General features: G+C 41.9%; 1 protein-coding gene and 1 long non-coding RNA gene across 2 annotated transcripts; both read left to right on the top strand.

Annotated features, from left to right (window-relative positions):
* Position 1: 1 nt before the first annotated feature.
* On the top strand, positions 2-4077 carry LOC146557395 (ras-related protein M-Ras-like). The gene is made up of 4 exons (XM_085250078.1): positions 2-105; positions 1533-1632; positions 1984-2063; positions 3646-4077. The coding sequence occupies exons 1-4, from the start codon at positions 2-4 to the stop codon at positions 3743-3745; spliced, it is 384 nt and encodes a 127-aa protein (XP_085106204.1). The 3' UTR covers positions 3746-4077.
* Positions 4078-4080: 3 nt separating this feature from the next.
* LOC146557394 (uncharacterized) lies at positions 4081-6288 on the top strand. The gene is made up of 2 exons (XR_014889015.1): positions 4081-4370; positions 5956-6288. It is a non-coding gene; the product is annotated as an uncharacterized LOC146557394 (long non-coding RNA).
* Positions 6289-13223: the final 6935 nt, after the last annotated feature.

Below are 13223 nucleotides of genomic sequence, written 5' to 3'. Positions count from 1 at the left end.
CATGAGGACGGGAGACGGCTTCCTGATCGTCTTCTCGGTGACGGACAAGGCCAGCTTTGAACACGTTGACCGATTCCATCAACTCATACTACGGGTCAAAGACAGGTAGGAGCAGAAAAATAAACACTTGGACAACAAAATAAAATATTCTTGCAAAGTCTTTTGCAGCCCCTCTTTTCTTTGTTTCTCTTGGAGCAAGTTTTGCAGCTAGTTATTAAAACATGGCTTTAATAACTAGCTGACTACGTCATAGCAGTGAGCCTTATCAGCTGAAGATTATACAAAGAAATGAATGCACGGTGCGCTTACTGTATCAGTGCATTATAAGCATTTGTTTATCCATATATAGGCAGTTTAAACTTTTTCAAGTTTAAACTCCCACACTTTTCCAAGTGGGCATTTTTTTTACAGTGTGTTACATGAGAGCACAGAGGATAGTATTTTTTGGGTGGAGAGAATCACTTTTTAGTGTGTTGGTGACTGAACCTGTTTCTTGGCTTTGGCTGCACTGGGGGGTTTCAGAAGTCCTCAGTCAGAGGATGGTTACTGCTAACATGGTGCCAAGCAACCTGAGACGGTATTTAATCATGAGAAACGCTTGAAATCACTGGTGCCACGAACGTTGATTGCACTGTGTGAAAGTTGGAGGCAAGTTGTATGTAGTTTATTTTATTGAACCTTTTCTTTATACTGTTAATCTCATTCAGTATAAATGTCTCATTACACCGTCAGACAGATCTGTGTCAGACTGTGTCATAAATGTGCAGTCAGGGCTGTCTGTGTCATGTTTGGTCCAAAGGGAGACAAAGAACTGAAATGTTGTGAAGTAAATTTTGCCTTAGATGTCATATATAGCATCCGATTAGGTTCCCCTTTCCATTTAAGGCACATGTTATCTTCCAGAGAGTCTTGGTCTCTGTCCTAGTGTGCCCTTATGAACACAAAGGGTACGCAGTTCAAAAGGTTTGTTTGCAAAAGCTATACGAGCAGTCTGGAAAGCACCAACATTTCAACTGAAAGTCTGTGTGAACCACTCTGTTAAATATAGCAAAAGAGGAAGTAGTTCATCATATTCATTAAAGACCAAACTTTGCCCTCGCTGACTCGGGCCGCGCTGAGGGGTATGGTTATCATGTGATTTAAGGGCGGTTGAAGATGAAGGTCTCCTCCTTTCCTCGCTCTTGCTCACACCGACGGAACATCAGTTATTTCCAAAGCTGAAATCTGTCGTCGTCAGTTCTCGACCGTGACTGACAAATAAAACTGAGTCACACGCAGGAAATGGAAAAACAAAAAAAACGGAACTGAACGAGTTGGAGTCTGTCAAAATTTGCGCTCATCAGCAGCTGATCTATCCCAAATTAAACATGGCCTGTTTTTTAGTGTGTTAGCGTTTCAAATGCAAGCGAGAATTAGTCATATCCTCCTATGACTAAGCATTCAAGGCTGTTTGAAACATCTGTACGCATCGATAAAATATTCAGTAATACAGCGATGCATTGCATCTCGACTCTGTGTCCTTATCGTCTCAGGGAGGCCTTCCCCATGGTGCTGGTCGCAAACAAAGTGGACTTGGTCCACCTAAGAAAAGTCACAACTGACCAGGGGCAGGAGATGGCTGCAAAGCATAATGTAAGTAGTCTTTCCTTAAGCACGTGTCCCTGATGACTTATTACCGCCTACAAACAGCATCAGGGTTTTTGAATTATGCAAAGCTTTAAGTTTCAGTGTTTTCATGTTAGTCTGTAATAAACACAGGCTGTGTACGGGGGCAGAAAAGACCAGCGTTCAAGGAAATGAGCAAATGGCATTTATAGGCCTGCAAGCTGCTACTTCTCAGCTTGTTTAGACAGGCAACAGTTCTGAATGCGATTAATGCTTAATCATTATTGGTCTTTCAGAACCATCACAGACTTGAACTGCACATTACTGTAAACTTAAACACCTGACTGAGCTGCTCATGTTTCATATTTGTTTCCTCAGATAACTTATATTGAAACCAGTGCCAAGGACCCCCCAATGAACGTGGACAAAGCCTTTCATGAACTGGTTCGTGTTATAAGGTAACCTGAGGACCTTCAGATCTTTGAAATAAATACGCTGGGATAGGGATGCACTTTATGTAAAGATGGGTCACCACTGCGTGAAAGGCAGCACTTCATTAAAACAGATGGAACAAAAATCGTGGTACCGCCTGTGAGTGCAGGTTAAAACTGCAAAGGAACGCCGACGTGTTCCCGTCTCATTAAAGATGAAGTGAGGTTTGTTTTACAAGACACGAATTTCGGATTCTTTTACAAAATCCTCCCGACAACAGCGCTCTGTCCTAAAGGCGTGTGAGATGGTGTGGAGGGGGTATTAGTTTGAATGCTATATACCTATGTGGTATGTGACTTTTGTTGCCATGATGCCAGGTCTCTCTTGGAAATGAGATTTTTAATCTCAATGAGATTTTTTACCTGGATAAATAAAGGATTAAAAAAAAAAATGCCATTGGCTAATATGCACATCTGTGACGGTGCTGTTAATTATAAACTTGGTAAAAGGGTTTTGGATCAAAGAGGCATAGATGATACCAAAACACAAAACATGACTATGCAGCTCTAATTAAAGGAGTCTGATCTGCAGTCACCTATAACAAACAGCATGGCAAAGAAAACTTCAAAACTCTGGAGCAGCTGAAATCTCATATCAAGCAACAGTAAAAATGCATCAGCTGGCCATAAAGCTAAAGTGATGCAACGCAGCGCAACGCTGGACTGTGAAAGTGTTTTTAGGAAGGATGGGGGGAAAAAAAAGGGGGGGGGGGAAACAAGACCAAAGCCACTTCCTGTCTTGACCCGTGTAATTTCAGAAGAATTTGGTTTTTGTATGTGGTCACATCCTGTTTATAAGTCTGGCCGAACACTCCGAAGGGCGACAAGTAATCCCTCTCGTGGTGTCGGGGCTTCGTGCTCGTTACACAGCAGCAGATCAGTGCGTTCTCTCACACGTTATTAAAAAAAGACGATTACTAGACTTGTGGAAAGCTCTTATTGTGCGTTTGCCAGCTTGTAGCTGACTCATGAGAAAACTCTTCCTTTGCAACACATTTGGAGCTCGATGAATCAACACTGCCCTCCTGTGGTCATACTTTAGACATCCAGTCACCAGGGAGGTTCACAGAATATTGAATGATCTGCCCTGAGCACTCATGAAATGCTATACTTAATCAGCAACAGCCAGTGCATTGATTTATGGATTTATGGGTTCTTTTATAGCAGTGGACTCGGCTCTGTCTCGATTCTGGAGACATGAGCACAGGAAAACATTAGACACACAAGCCTGGAGCTCAGTAAAAACAGTGCAAAGGTTATAAAAAGAGTTTTATTAAAGGGGCGTAATGTACTAGTTCAGGGGGATCATTGCAATTATCTGCTGTTTTTAAATTTGATTCCCACTACTCGGCGTCAGAAATGGAAATCAAAAGTAAAACTTGGGAAATTGACCTTGTGGGTAAAATTTGGAGATTAAAATGACGATTTCCTGAGCTGGAGAAAAATGATCATTTATATGAGATAATTCTAAAGTACAAAGTTAAAGTTTTGCTTTCAAATGATTAAAAAGGGGTTTATGCCTTTTCTTCTTCTTTTTTGCTGCCTGCAGACAACAGGTCCCAGAGAGAAACCAGAAGAAGAAAAAGAAGATGAAGTGGAGGGCGGAGCGTTCCACGGCCTCCCACAGGTTCCACTGCGCCATATTGTGACCAAGCTCATCATCTCCATCATCTATCACACGCGCGCACACACACACGCACACACACCAACAAACCTTTGGATGTCAGGGAACTCCCCAGCAGTGGTCAAACTACGGGAGCACAAAAGGGACTGGGGGTTGGTTGAGGAATGACTCGATGGATCCAGGAAGGATGAAATTGATCTGAAATGTTGGACTCGGCCCCTCACGATGCCTCGGACTGAGCGCTACGCCTGCCCCCCTCACTATATGGTCCTTTTCAAAGGTTTTTCTTCTTTCTTTGAGAACCTCTCCCCATCTGTACTCGTCCCTGAAATGCATAGTTATCTAATTCATGAACTTACTATGAAACGTGGCACAAGACAACAAACTGTCCGGGAAAGACAGGGGTCAGAATCACCTTGGACTTGGAACCTTTTGTCCTCTTGAGCAAGGGAAGGAAAAGCAGCGGTGTTTGTGGTTTTGACTCCCAGCAGTCTGTCCCCACGCACCTTCAATTCCGGTGGGAAAAGCTCCGACGTGATGCCCGACGAGGCCGGCTTTGGATCCCTGTTCTCTTTCTGCAGAGCGGACGAAGCCGAGAGTGGTGACAATAGATGTTGTGCAGTGTCGTCGATACGTGGACGGTGAGCCCAGTGAGTATAGTGAGCGTGAACATTGTGGTGATGTGGTTTGGAAATGTCAGTTTGGAGGGCGGCGAGAGGGCAAGTGAAAGAAACGTGTCACATGTGTCAGTGAATGCTACGAGCAGATCAGCAAGTGTTTGATTATTGTTAAAGAGAATACTGAGACCGGTTGGCGTGGCGATCTGTTAAAGGCCTTGTTTACACTCTTACGCGGGACTAGTTTCTCACGTGCAAACAGACGGCACCAGGAGCCACTTTGTCTCGAAGTGTTTGACGGTTGGTTCGGTTGCCTCTTCAGTCGTCGTCGGTAACGAGTGCAATCTGTTAAGTACTGTACGATCAGCTGTCCTGATACTTTTCTTTTCCTCCCATGTTTTTATAGCTGAAATATTACAGAAAAATATGATTATATTTGATATTAAAAAAACAAACTGTGGCAATGTAAACAGATTCAGTGCTGTTTTACAGAAGCTCTCCAGGAAAGTCTTAATGAAATAGAATAAGGGATAACGAGAGCTTCGTGATTTGCGCTGGCCACTAACCAAAACCATGTGATGTCACTTTATTTCAGTCTACAGGCTGTTCAGACTGCACCACTGAATTCAGGACTACGTCATAAGATAAATCTGTGTGGGGGGTAAAAACGGTAACCTGGGAATGTGTCGGCGGCGCGGCGCTCCCAGGGCTGAAAGCCATGTTAGCTTAGCCACAGACCACGGTTAGGTGTAGGGAAACTGCACACTAGAAGCAACAACACGCTCAGTGACTCGGTGCTCGTGGTCGTGCGGTGGATAGGAATGTACAGTTTAATAATATACGAAATGGCTCGTACTGTTAACGCACTAAAGTTTCAGCTGACACTTTGCTCTCTGGATGAATACGGACTCTTGAAGGAAGGAGTGCATCTTTTTTTTTTTTTTTCTTTTTGCACTTTTAATACGATTTCTCACTTTCCTATCGGCATGTTGTTTTCTTTCTGAATCAGTAATAGAAGCGAGGAGCACGGTAACAACATCTGAATGTAAAAATAGGGAAAACGAAGCGAGCTGATAGGTGTCGTAACGCTGCGTGCCTGTTGCCTCTGTGGTGATTGTAACAGAGTAAAACTAGGATGGGACTAAAAATATTCAAAAGGTATTTAAAAAAACGTTGTTCGGTATTCAGTTTTGAATTTAAGAAGGCTGCCCGTGAAAAATCATTTATTAAATGACAAATTCACCTGAGCGTGGAAGTGGGAATCACCCTCTGCTAAAGGAGGAATACAACATTGACAGTACTGATCGACATTTACTGATCAGGAGTTTCCAGAAAAGGACTCCAGCTATTACAGAAGCAACAGACTCCAGGAAAAAAGAAGAAAAACCGAATGTGTTGAAAATGTTGCATCATGTGTGTTTGATACCATTTTGTATTATTGATATGAATCTTGTGTGTTTTATAAGGAATTAAATAATTTATTACTGTCTGTTACCTCAGTGTGTCCCAGACCTGGACAAAGGAAAAAAAGCTCCCCACTGTGTGTGTTTTTCAAATTTCCTGGTGAGGCTCGTGCTAAACTAAGCAAACTACCTGCTGGTATCTGTTTTTTGTCCAGAAACATTTGATTGCTGCCTTTCTCGGGTTGATCAAAATCCCTGAGGAATCCTGAAAGGGCGATTGTGAGTAAATGAAGAGCTTCTGTTTAAATTATGTAACAGATTTCAGTTTTATACATCCCGAAACTTTGTAAGTGAATGAAGGTGGAAACTTTTACATTTGGTTTGCAAAAAAGGAGTTTTCACAAGTTGTGTAACGTGTTTTTTGGCAGGTCTGTTGTGTTCTAACTGGCTGTGTCAGACTGAGGCGCTAGACGAGGCACAATCTGTGGCCTTCTTCTCTAGCCTCAGGGGTCGATTATATTTCAATAAAATAAATAACAGGACTGTGATTTATCTTTTTAGACACTTTTTGGGTGGGTGGGGTGGATCCGTAGAATATGCAGTACTCTCCTGATCATGTGATCAGAGTGGCGTTCAGCGGCTGCTCGTGTTTCCTGTCGCCTTGCTCGCTCAGCAGAAGCTCCCCTCATTAATCTTCAGAGACGTCACACTCCATCGACTTCAACTGTGAGAATGCTGAAAGCTTCACTTTTGCCTCGTTGGTAAAAAAAGCCTGTCCAAATTCCTCGGGGGGGATTTGGCCAGGTTGGCACACAGAACAAGTCCTGCATGTAAATCATTCATAGTCCTGTTCCTGCACAGGTGAACTGGGAAGAGGCTGCTCAGTGTGAGTCCAGGTGGACGAGCAGTGAGTCATGCCCCCAACATTAAATGATCAGGACATGAAGCAGAAAAGGTCATCTTTGCCGTAACTAGAAGATTGTTTCTGCTTTAATGACGCTCTAAACTCAGTGTTTTTGCACACTTACATGAATAAATGAGAGAAAAATGAACCACATTCTGCTTTGATTTAAAATGCATCACCACTGCTCACCACTGGGGGTCAGTACTTCACTGTCGCTACAGTGGTACCAAAAGCTTTGCCAAGCACACCTTTGCATTGTGAGCAAACCCACAGACTGCTTCAAGGACCCACCCCCCCAAAATGGACAAATTCAGAATTAAAATGGCAAAAATCTCAAGTTCTCCGAGTAGTTTGAAAACTCACAAATAAGTCATTTATATGGAAATAGAAAAATACCAAAGTGAGGCACAGCAGCCTGAATACATTAACCAGGAGTGATGTTTTTTTTGAGGCAGGAGCAAACAGAGCCTCATGTTGCCGTAGCACTGTTCAGGGACTCTGGGGTCTTTACAGCATGTCCTACTTTTCATTAGAGCAATCTGTGCATTCAGATGCACACCAGACACTTTATTAGGTACAACCTGTGAATGCTGGGTTTTGCCTTCAGAATCAAAAAGCTGCTGGAAACATTCCTCAGATATTCGCTCCACGTTGACGTGACTGCGTCACACGGCTGCTGCAGATTTGCCAGCTGATGAGAATCTCCCGTTCCACCACATCCCAAAGGTCCTCTGCAGGGATCTGCTGACTGAAGGCCGTTTGAGTCAAGTCAGCTGTCTTGTTCAAGAAACCAGTCTAAGATGATTTGAGCTTGGTGCCATGTTATCCTGAATGAGCCATCAGATGATTGGTGCACTGTGGCCATAAAGGGATGGACATGGTCAGCAACAGCAGCTTGTTTGGTAACAAACAACCCACTGACACCTGCTCAGCCGGCTGGCTTAATTGCACTCTCCCATCATCCTCTGCAAGCTTTTTTCAGCTAGATTTACTTGAGCTGCATTTTCAAGAGCAGAACCTCATCACTAAGTGCAATGGTACGCTCACTGATTGTTACAATGAAGCGGGCCTTCCTTTCAGTAGCATTTCAAAGGATCTCCTTCTTGGTTTTGTACAATTTTAAGGACATGGAAGTAGGCTGTGCTAAAGTGCGCGCATTATTAAATGGATTGAGGGTAAGAGAGAAGCTCCAAGTGAAAACCGTGCATTTGAAATGTAAAAAAGAGGAAGATGTGCTGTAAAGAGCGGTCTGTGAGTAAGCATATGCAGCACGACTGAAGTGAAAGCCAGATTCAGCAGCTATGCACTCAAAGGTTTGTGTGCTAAAGCTCTGCTCCGTGTCAAAGGTGCAGAAAAGATTAACACAGCAGCTTTGACATCAAGAAAACTGGGACTTTTCACTTTGCTCCTTTATGTTTAACTCACCGTGTGGCATCCAATAACAGCTTGATTAGAATGATTGCACGGTGCCTCACAATTTCAAATGGCAGATGTAACGGGAAACTAAGCGACTGATTGCAGTCGTTTTCGGTTGAGGTGGAGTTACAGAGGCAGAGAGGTGAGGAAGTCTCAGAGGGTGGCCTTGTCGAAGGTGCACCCAGACGCCCCGCTGTGGTGCAGCTGTATGGAGGGTGATATTCAGCACTTGGGTGAAGTATAAATGACTGGAAAAATCACTCCAGTAAAGCCTGAAGCATAGCAATTACAGACTGTAAGCGGCAGCATGGCGACTCGGAGATTTCAACCCCAGCAACTTCTGTGAGGAGCATATTTGCTCCAGCAGCACTAAGTTCTCCCACCAAGTTATTATGTAAGGCTCGATCACTAAAGCTCTAAACTAACTATTGGGCTCATTTTTGATTGAAGGATTTTAATATCTAGAATTTCAAGATTATTATTCAATAAAATGTTGTTATTGCATACGTCAAAATATATACATCCATTTTCTTCTATTACTCCAATTCAAGGTAACAAGGGAGCTGTAGTGTATGTTAGCATATAGGGCTAATATAGAGAGACAGACAGCCATTCATACGTTTAAGAAAAAGAAGTTCAGTTTCAACCTGTGAATAGTCAGACTCCAACGTCCAGGAAGGTGGTAGGAAAGCAGACTACGCAGACATTTCAGGTTCCCAGAGGTGAGCAATTTATTTACAGTGAACTTAATTTACGGTATAGGGTTTATTGGCGGGTGGTAGTGATGTGCGGATCGATCCTGAAATATCGATTCCTCCGACCGTCTCACACTTTGTTTAATTAGTTTTCTGTTTGATGTTTATTCAGCTGTGTAAAAACCCCGGAGGAACCCTCCCGAGGGATTAATAAAGTTAAATTTAATTTAATCTAATCTAATAACTTTAATCTCACGAACAAATAAAACACTGAAAAAGCCAAACAATAACATTTTTAAGTTATCAAAGTGACTTATATATCATGTTTAACCCAAGTAGTGAAAGACCGCAGGGGTTTGAAGACGATGTGTCGGTCGGCTCAGGTATTTGAACTTTACACAACACGCTCAGTGACTCGGTGCTCGTGGTCGTGCGGTGGATAGGAATGTACAGTTTAATAATATACGAAATGGCTCGTACTGTTAACGCACTAAAGTTTCAGCTGACACTTTGCTCTCTGGATGAATACGGACTCTTGAAGGAAGGAGTGCATCTTTTTTTTTTTTTTCTTTTTGCACTTTTAATACGATTTCTCACTTTCCTATCGGCATGTTGTTCTTTTTCTAACTTCGCTCGGTGTTTCACTATGGGAATCGCCTCGGCGTGACCAACTACGGAAGCTCCAATGACACCACGTCTGTCTATGGTCATGTCCAAATTCATGGGCTGCATTCTCCGGAGGACCCGGCCTTCGCGGTCTACGTGGGCCGGGTCCTCAGAAGATCGGGTAGGCCGGAAGTAAACGGCCGTGAAATTGGACGGTCTAGCCTTCTGATTAGCGTCACCGCTGTCTCGGTGGAGTTTAATAAACTCAGCCGTCTGCTCCTTGCTGTCTAAAATATAACAGGACACTGGAGTAAACTCTCGGCCATCTCACACTTCTGTTTAATCACACAGCAAATTCTGGTCTTTGGAATAAACTCTCAGGGAGTTCAGATTAACTACATTTGAGTGTACATGCGTGACCATCGAATGAACTCTAGTGCAGAGTTAGAGTAACTCTTTTCCGGGAGTTGATTTTTCAACTCTTTATAGGAGTTAAAACTAAACTCTCACGGAGTGAAATTTCTACTACCATATAGAGTAAAATTTAACTCATAACTAGAGTTAAGTTTGATATTAACTCTTTTGTAGTGTTACTCATCAATTGAAAAAAGTTTTAGGTTTTTGGTGCAAATTACTACAAAAACACAATAGTGATTATTATGAATGTATGGATTTTATTTATCAAAAATAACATATTCAAATATGAATGCTGCATGGATTAACATACATTCTGTGTAACAGTACTGTAATAGCATAATATCCACCATTATTGGCAGCTAAACAGTTGAGGTCAGAAAGGCCTAACATTGGGCGAAAAGAAAAAAAAAAACAGAATTAAAGGAAAAAAATGACTACAGAATAAGCACTTCTTGTAATGCAGTGTTAACGTGAGGAAGACTCTGTAAAGTCTCCATCAAGCCAACAAATTAAGTAATGCAACTCTCTCACAGAACATAAAATTGTGAATCACACCCATATGACATTTGGGCATCAAAACATTTGAAATGTCTTACTTTCTCCCTTTCTAGGACCAGTATCTTCTTAAAAATGGTTTCATTTACCTGAAAAGCAGGACACTGATCATGGAAACACGTTTCATGGTTAACATGCATAACAAAAACAGAGAGAGAGCGAGAGAGAGAGAGCAAGTCTTATTACACACTACAGTTGCAGAGCAAACTACATGAAATACTATATTAAATTATTTTTCTCTAATCTGTTTTATCTTCGTGTTTAAGCTTTTTCAAGTAATGGCAACTAAAGAGTCAAGTATAAGTCAATTAAGTACTGTATCTACATTTCTTTCATGTATGCTGTCCAATAGAGGCTGAACCATTTGAAGTCCGGCATCACTTGTGTCACTGCTCTGACTGCTGGTGGTTGAGACAGACAATGTATCTGTTAGACTTGGAGAGGAGGGCTCTTCCACATGTTGCTTCAGGACAGTCAAATCTGAGGGTGACAAATAAAAATATTAGAATACAAGGTATATACAATCAAAAACACAACACAACAAAGATACCATTTATGCACACAGGGCCAGTAAATTGCACGGTTTGATTAAATTATACTTTCTCCCAGGAGAACAGATGGTTATTTTGTATTTTATTATGGTAATATACAATTTACATACCACAAGGTGTGAGTGTCACATAGTGTGTTAGGTCTGAGCAGTCACGCAGCTTCTTGGATGATTGTGTTTCCAGGATGTCTGAAATGCATGTGATAAATCCAACTTACTGTTGAGCCATGAAAACAGCATTTTGTGATTGTTACCACAGGATATTAGACAAATTAAAAATGTTTATTTAAGAGTAACTGTACAAATCAAATCCTTCAAAATCTATCAGAGCATATATTTACTTACCTTCAGCTGTATAGATGACAAAACACACCTCTTTGACTGCTGCAAGTTCAGGAAAGATATCCTCATCCACCTCTATACCCTGCTCATCCGTGACTTTCAGTGCTGCATTTTCTGGTATGAGAAACTTCTGCTGCACTGAAGTAAAATCATCACTTAGTTAATAACAACATTATCATTTCTTCTTTAATGACTTAGTACAAACCATAACTTACCTGCTCTCACAAAATCTGTGAAGCTGACTTCTTCCAATTTTGCATATTTCTTTGTCTCTCTGTGTTTTACTTTTATCAACATCTTGGCCACCTACGGAAAAAAATACCTTTACTACTATGAAACACAACACAAGAAGAAGAGGTTGTTTATGGTAACTCTATGTAAACTGTGTATAACTTAATCAACGAACACTGTCTTACATTGAGTTAGCCTGTCCACACTAAATATTGCTTAAAATCTATTTAGCTAGGCTGGTTTAGCAGACAATGTGACTGCATGTTTGCTGTGTCCTTGTCTTTACAGTTCTGGAGACAGGGTTGTGTGCATGTCTCAGTGTGCAGCAGGACTAACTAACTGATGTTAATGGTACCTCAACATCTCATCAGTGCAGGCTGCACCTCTCTTTGGTTAAATACGGCCATTACCATGAGTCTAAACAGAATATTACTGTAGTTAGCTAACGTTAAATTAAACGTTGGTGTTAAAATTAAGAAATAGAAATAAACGTTTTCATTGACAACGTGAAATGTGTATCTTAAAATACAGTAAGATAAGTAAGTTAGCTAACTTTTGACTAGCATTAGCCTAGCTGCTATCTCCAAATCAGCATAACATACAGAAAACACATGTAGTGCTAGTTAGTTAACTTTATATTTTACTTGTGCATCCATGTAACTGAATATATATATATAAATAACATCACTACACTCACAGAAAATTCCAAAGTAAATAAAGTATTTTTACCTCCTACATGTCGGAGTCCAAGAAAGAAACACAGATAGGCGCTGTAACGGTCGACAGACAAACAACACCAGCAATGTGTTGAATTAGACTCCTTAGCACCCAGTGAATGAACACCTAAATATTACACCGCTTTAGAGTACTCCCCAACACTGACTGTAGTATAAGGTGAAAAATAAACTCCCGGAATGTAACTCTTGCGCACTTTTATGCCTAACTCCAGAATATTTAACTCCAGTGATTTGCTGTGCAGTTTTCTGTTTGACGTTTAGTCAGCTGTGTAAAAACCAAGGAGGAACCCACCCGGGGGATTAATAAAGTTTTATTTTATCTAATCTAATAACTTTAATCTCAGCCAAACCGATTTACTCACGAACAAACAGAACACTGAAAAAAAGCCCAACAATAACATTTTTAGGTTGTCTAAGTGACTTATATATTACGTTTGTCACGGCCGGGCGGGTTACACACAGTAATTCGGCGTGCCCGTGTGGCGTGTTGGCTAGACCCAAGCGCGGCGAAGGCTAGCGGTGGGTTTGGAGCAGGCACGCAGTTATTCTAGTAACGATCAGTGCACGAAGCGTGGCTTCGGAACGGTCGTTACCGACAGAGAGCGAGCGGAGCCGGGAAGAGAAAAAGGATTGAAGGGATAATCACTCACGGTTGCTGAATCAGGCGGAGACTGACGTCGGCAGAGTTTCGGAGCTCCTGACACGAAGAGAATGATGTCTGGCGTCTCTCTTTTAACCCCGGCCCCGTTCACCGGCTGACAACGTTTAACCCGAGCAGCGAAAGTCCGCGGTGATCTGAAAATGATGTGCCGGGAGTTGTGCCATTCTCGGCCGCATCAGTAACCCTCGAGCTCCCGGCTAGCTATCGAGCTGGTGGGTAGCAGACGTCTCCGAAAACGTCGAAGCACTTTAGCAAAGATGCGATATCTTGATAAACCGAGCAGATATTTGATGTTTACACAGCTACTTTCTCGCCTGAAAATATGTTAAAAGTTTATTTTGTGACCCAGAAAGATTAATAAGAGTAATT

Source organism: Mchenga conophoros, linkage group LG16 (genome assembly GCF_057382185.1).
Source record: "Mchenga conophoros isolate Kocher_MC1m ecotype Shallow Benthic linkage group LG16, M_conophoros_male_GT1.1, whole genome shotgun sequence".
Taxonomy (NCBI): Eukaryota; Metazoa; Chordata; class Actinopteri; order Cichliformes; family Cichlidae; genus Mchenga; species Mchenga conophoros.
This window is presented reverse-complemented; position numbering and strand designations above follow the sequence as displayed.